Source organism: Sinocyclocheilus rhinocerous, unplaced genomic scaffold (assembly GCF_001515625.1).
Source record: "Sinocyclocheilus rhinocerous isolate Xijiao unplaced genomic scaffold, SAMN03320098_v1.1 scaffold1048, whole genome shotgun sequence".
Lineage (NCBI taxonomy): Eukaryota > Metazoa > Chordata > Actinopteri > Cypriniformes > Cyprinidae > Sinocyclocheilus > Sinocyclocheilus rhinocerous.
Genome location: NW_015649578.1, coordinates 120,037 through 126,245, shown reverse-complemented (window position 1 = coordinate 126,245; position 6,209 = coordinate 120,037). Strand labels below are relative to the sequence as shown.

Sequence of the window (6,209 nt, the reverse complement as noted above, 5' to 3'; positions counted from 1 at the left end):
GATTCATTTAAAGAATATCATAGATTCCACGCCTTTTTTGTAACTTCAGAACATCTACTAGATGCAAATGTCCATCACAGAAGCTGCTTGCCTTGCTACTTTTATTTATTTACTTTTTTTGCGACAGCTTTCGTTTTCACTCTGCCGCCCACTCTAAAGACCATTAAATTGTTTACTTTATCCTCCAAAAGAAACGGAGAAAGGCAGAAATGGCTCAGGATTATTGTCAAGTTATGTGGAATGCCAATGTAACCTCAAACTCGGGGAATTTCCAGGCGTAATACAAAGGCTTGCAGGCTGAGGATATCTGGGATTACTGTGTAAGGGGTAAGTGAGTCATTGTGTGGCAAACTGAAGGGTTAAAGCATGATGCTCTTGGGTCTGTGTAGCCTCGGGATGCTTTGGGAGAGGCATGGGGGCATTTTGACTGTAATCTACTTGATCCGCAGTGGGCTTCTCACCGCTACCTGAAACAACATTCCTCTCAGCCAGCCTCACGGATGAACCTTTCGTACATTCCGTGTTGCACAATCACCTGTGTTAGAATTGCCGTGGTAATGTTTCCTCACTCACACGAATTCTGGCTTTGATGTCTGCCAATAATTTTGCTTGTATTAATTGTTTTAATAAACCGCATGTCATGTCACAGGGCTTTCACACAACCTGCTTAAAGGAGTATATGAGTGACATGCACACATTTACTCATCTTCATGTTAATTCACATGTTCTTTCTTCAGGATGACACAAAAGAAGATGCTTTGCAGAATGTCTTAACTGCTCTTTTCCATATAACTGATTTTTATTGCTATACTTCAGTTTCAGTTTTTTTTTGTAAGTTTTATTAATTGTGTTATGCCAATTTTTATTTATTTTTTTGTTCTTTAAAAAAAACATTTAGCTTTTATTTATTTTATAATACTTTTTATTTTATTTATTTCTAATTTTCATTTAAGATTTTTAAGTGTAGGTTGTGTCTGTTGTGTTTATATTTCATTTTATTTCAGATTTATTTCAATTTATGAAAATATTTGTAATAATTTTAATTTTAGTTTTCGTTTAGTAAACAATAACAGCACTGATGGGGACCGTGGAATGAATGAATGAATGTAGTCCATACTACATGTGCACAACATTTCAAGTCTTCTGAAGCCATACAATAGCTTCAGAAGCGACTGGAAGTTTTAATCTTTATTTCTTGCACACATTCATATTGGTAGCAGCTCTTAAATCTCATTTGCATTTGTGCATATTCAGAATTGTTACACCAGGAGGGGAAGATTTTTAAGAAATAATCATTTCAATTTTAGTCATTTCATCACTCAATCAGAACAGTGCATTTATGAAACCATATCATAATTTTTTTCTCTCTCATTACCATTCATTTTCAGGAGGCAGGCAAGGCATTCTACAAAATAACTACTTTTGTGTTGAATGGAAGAAAGACATTTGGAACAGTTTGAGGGTGAATAATTGTAACAGATTTTTATTTTCATTCAAATACTTTCCTTCTTATCATTCTCTGCTTTTATTTAGTAATAATAAATAAGATCGTAGGCAGTAATGCTCAAAGTCGACCAGTGTATCAGTGTAGAGTTCAGAGTCCACGTCTCTGTCCTTGGTTCTGAAGTCCTTCCGTTCATTCAGCTGCGCTTCTCAGATGACCTTGTGCGAGCTCTTAAAGGTGGGGCTTTTTTCATCGCTGAAAAGGTTTTGTTAAAGTCATTTTCTGCTATCTTCCTGAATCATGTCTGTTTCTGCCTGGGCCTTTGCCTCTGTCTTTTTAGGCCCCAATTATGGTATGATATCACCGAGTGAATCATAAAAACAAATTGTGTGTTAGGGATAACTGTTTAAAAGCTCTCTCTCTCTCAAACACACATTATAGGCTTAAAGCAAGAGCTGTCATAAGGGATGAAAATGAGTTCTGACACCTCAGCTTTTCCAATAAAGACCCCCACACTTTTTTTTTCATTGTTGGCATATAAGTTGGGCAAGTCTGAGCACGTCTTTGCTTCTGGAGTATTTGAGGCTGCGCTTCTTAGATTTTACCCTTAGAGTTAGCGAGCGGGTCTAAACACGGCCCGAAGCCAGTGCATCCTTCCTCTCAAAATGACGAAACACACACAACTGCTGAGATTTCATACAAATGTGCAGGCACTGCAGACTGAATGCAAAAATGTGTTCATTTTTAAATATAAAACCGATTGACCCATCATCATTCTTCTGGTTTGGTTCTGTCTTATTCGCTATGAACTTAAACTGATAGTTCACGCAAAAATGAAAAATCATGCTGTTAATTTCTTGTTATTCCAAACCGTAAGACTTTCTTGCATAGAACACAAAAAAGAAATTTAGCAGATTGTCCGAACTGTTTTTTATTTTAAAAAATTTTCCCGTGCAGTGAAAGTGGATGGGACTAGAGGCAGCTGTTCACTTTCATTGTGTGGAAAAGAGCATCTTGGACATTCTACAAAATTGATCAGTTGCATCATCCATAATATATTATTTACTTATACATTTCCCTATGCAATTTTAACCTAAACTTTTATTGTAATTTTAACATCAAATGTTGAATTTAGAGTTTGACATTAAACTGAAACATGCAAAGCAAAATGGTTTTCCCTTTACAGTTTAGAAAGAAATGTTACATTTTGTTACAATACAATTTGGAAAGAAATGTTTCTTTGGGTTCTTAAGTTGAATTTGAACAAAACAAGAATTGTTTTAAGAAAAAAAGGTCTGTCCCTCCCTGTAAAGAATACTTGTTTCCACATGTCAGCAAACAGCAGCCAACTCCAAAGTACAGCCCTCCAAAAATATGGAAATCATTTATACTCTGACCTCAGGTGATTTTTGGGAAAACATCTGGCATTGTCCATACAATGAAAGTCAATGGGGTCCAAAACAACAGTGGACATTGGACATTTTTCAAAATATCTTCTTTTGTGTTCCACAGTACAAATTCATACAGGAATGGCATGAGACTGAATAAATGATGACAGAAATTTTATTTTTGGTTGAAAAAGCTCCATCGTGGCTCCTAAAAGAACAACCTCTGAGGAAAAAAAATCTGCTTCGTTCATTTTAATTGTCTATGCTATTTATGTTTTTTCTAACTTTTATATTATTGACGGCAATATGATTTTTCTTGCTCAAAGAACTTTTAAATATTTTTTTTTCTTTCTCTCATTTCTGTTTCTCCCAGTGTGTATTGGGAGGAACAGCGAAGCAGTAGCATATGTTATGCTGGCTGCAATTTCACAGCCGTTAGCATAGGCAGCACATTTGTGAATTTATTGACGGAGATGGGGAGTTGGCTGAATTTGCGAGTGGCATGCTGAAACATGTCCATCAGGCTGTCAGACTCGTCATTATCACTTAGGCCGCCGAGCCTGCCCAAACGTGCGCCTTTCCAATGCTCACCTTCCTCCAGCCCATCATCTTATTCCACCTTACAACACTAACACAGTGTCTACACTGCAGGCGAGCGATGCAGCGCTGCCAGTGCAATCAAGCAAGCCGTCTACAAACCAAATGTGTGTTTCATGCTCCGTTTCGCGTGCTTGCAGTATATTGTTTAAAAATATTAAATATTATATTACATATATATATTTATAAGTTTTTATATTAAGTTCTTTCGTGGTTGTTGGCAGCATCATAGAGGTGCTTTGCAAGGATGTAGAGGAAGAATGTTTCATGTGCAAAATAGTTTTGAATTGTTAAAAATAAAAAAGTTATTTGTGGCATTTAAGGTTCCACGAAGAACCTTAACATCCATGCAACCTTTCCACTGCACAAAATGTTCTTTATAGTGGAAAATGGTTCTTTTGAATATAAAAATATTCTTCACACTAAAAAAAAATTTTCTTTTAAGAACTGGTAACGGAAATGTTCTTTTGGGATTGTTCTTCTGTGGCATCATTGCAAAAACCCTCTTTTGGAACCTTATTTATTTATTCACTAATGGAGCTCTTCCTGTTCCTGTGCGCTGTCAACACTTTAATGTCCTTATCTTTCAAGCCATTTTTGAATTCATTAAAATTCTTTCACCCAAATGATAATTTCAACTGAAGTTCAGCTAAATGGTGAGTAGATGGATTGAGTGTGAAACAGTGGCAAGGTGACTCAATTACACCACTTTTACTATTGATTGATGAGATCAGCAGGGAAATCTGCTTTGAGGTGTTTTTGTTGTTGTTGTTTTTTTTTAATTGTAAACAAAGAAACAGATGTAAATGATGAAACATTCGTAATGATAACTCAACACTAATAATGCTATGCATTTATCAGAGTGTTGCTATGTGTTCGCTAGGGTGTTCTGGGTGGTTGCTAACTGAGTCATAGTCTCTGTGATATTCTTACTCTAAATATGGCTCACGTCCCTCAAATAATATTGTAATATATTATGATATTTACTGTAATATTATGAGATTATCAGTTTGTCATCCACCATGTGAAATTGGCAGATCTAAACTGAACTGGACTATATTTTTAAATAAAATGACGCTAATGTAATGTTTCTGTGGTGGCATATTAGAAAGTGAGTTTTGAAAAAGTGAGTAAGAAAATGATATTGCTCTAAATTATTTTGAAAAGATATATTGATATTTTTGGAGTTGCTTTTTGTCACATTGTACCTGCAACTATTTGTTGACATTAATTTGATCTTTTGTGTAATGTTTGACTGCTTATCATATTTCTTGTTTGCTTCTCCAAAGATAGATAGATAGATAGACAGACAGAAATAAATAGATCTTAAAAAGATTATAAACAACTTAATTTAAGCTTTAATAATTCCAAATATTCTTTAATATTTCCTGCTTTCCTTTAGATTCAGTCAGCTATTTTGGTTTTGCATTTAGGTATTTCATTCTGACGCTTAATTTAATTCTGGTCAGATGTCACTTGTACTTAAGTTAGACAATGAAATTACGTTTTCATGAGCTTTATTTTGTGGGAATCATTTATGTTTGTATAAATTGTGATTGCAACATCAGCAAACAGTGTTTATGATATTTGTTCTGTTGCAGCACCTGGCGTAAAATCTCCCTTTCATAAAATCTGAATCACATTAATACAAGTCCGCACAAAGCAGGCTTGTACATTTAGTTTTTGGGGGAATATTTGGGATGTCTTTATAGATTTAGACAAGCTCTGACATGCTTATGAGTGTGTGTGTGTGTGTGTGAGAGAGAGAGAGACCTCATCAGATGATGATGAACTTGTCTTCATCTATAAAGAAGCATATTTTTAAAGTGTGGTAACTTAGTGTGATTCACTGTGTAAGCATATTTCAAATGTTTATTTCTGTTTGTTTTTTCCTGCAGTACTCTCCACTGCTTAAGAAGCTGTATTGTCAGATCGCCAAGACCTGTCCGATTCAGATCAAACTGGCTTCCTCGCCCCCAAACGGCGGTGTGATTCGAGCCATGCCCATCTACAAGAAGGCCGAACACGTCACAGAGGTGGTCAAACGCTGTCCTAACCATGAACTCGGACGGGACTTCAATGAAAGTATGTCAAATTCATTCTTTTTTGATCAATAAAGTTTATCAAGACATTAGAACATTTTTTTAAAAATAAATACATACAATAATAATATAAGTTTTATAAGTTTATTACAAGTAATATAAGTTTTTCCTTCCAGAGTCATTCCCAGTCATAAAACATTTAAACGGCAGCAGATTTAAAAACAGTTTTACATCAGTAGAATTTATTGTTTATTTGTTATTTTGTTATAACAAAATAAAATGTGCTTAATGTAGTAACATTTTCATCAATTGTTGCTGCCGCCACCATGTTGTGAAGGCGTTGTGTTTCGTTGTGAAAGCGAAACTACTTTGTTTGGTCTTCCAAAAGAGGACGATATCTGCTTCGTCATGGCTGGAGTTGATCCGTGCTGGTCGCTGAGGAAATACTACAACTTTGCGCTGTGGATTGCCGGATCGGCTTTCACTGTGGACGAGTCCAGCCCAGAGTCGTCACATGTGGTTGCCGCAAACCCTCCGAACGCTCCTTCGTCGAATCTGCTCACTCTAGCCCCCGGCCTCTGCTCACTCTAGGCCGGCGTGTGACGCTGTGTGTTTCGTTGTGAAAGCGAAACTACTTTGTTTGGTCTTCCAAAAGAGGACACGACTAGAAATCTCATGGCTGGAGTTGATCCGTGCTGGTCGCTGAGGAAATACTACAACTTTGCGCTGTGGATTGCC

General features: G+C 36.2%; 2 protein-coding genes across 2 annotated transcripts in view; both read left to right on the top strand.

Annotated features, from left to right (window-relative positions):
• LOC107710767 (tumor protein p73-like) overlaps nt 1–2,982 on the top strand; it is a 38,763-nt gene extending 35,781 nt beyond the window's left edge. Inside the window, exon 6 of the mRNA XM_016515615.1 lies at nt 2,957–2,982. Coding sequence (XP_016371101.1) covers nt 2,957–2,982 — 26 coding nt within the window. The remainder of the gene's footprint in view (nt 1–2,956) is intronic.
• Nucleotides 2,983–5,297: 2,315 nt separating this feature from the next.
• The window catches only part of LOC107710766 (tumor protein p73-like), a 33,797-nt gene continuing 32,885 nt past the window's right edge, over nt 5,298–6,209 (top strand). The window contains exon 1 of the mRNA XM_016515614.1: nt 5,298–5,514. Coding sequence (XP_016371100.1) covers nt 5,298–5,514 — 217 coding nt within the window. The remainder of the gene's footprint in view (nt 5,515–6,209) is intronic.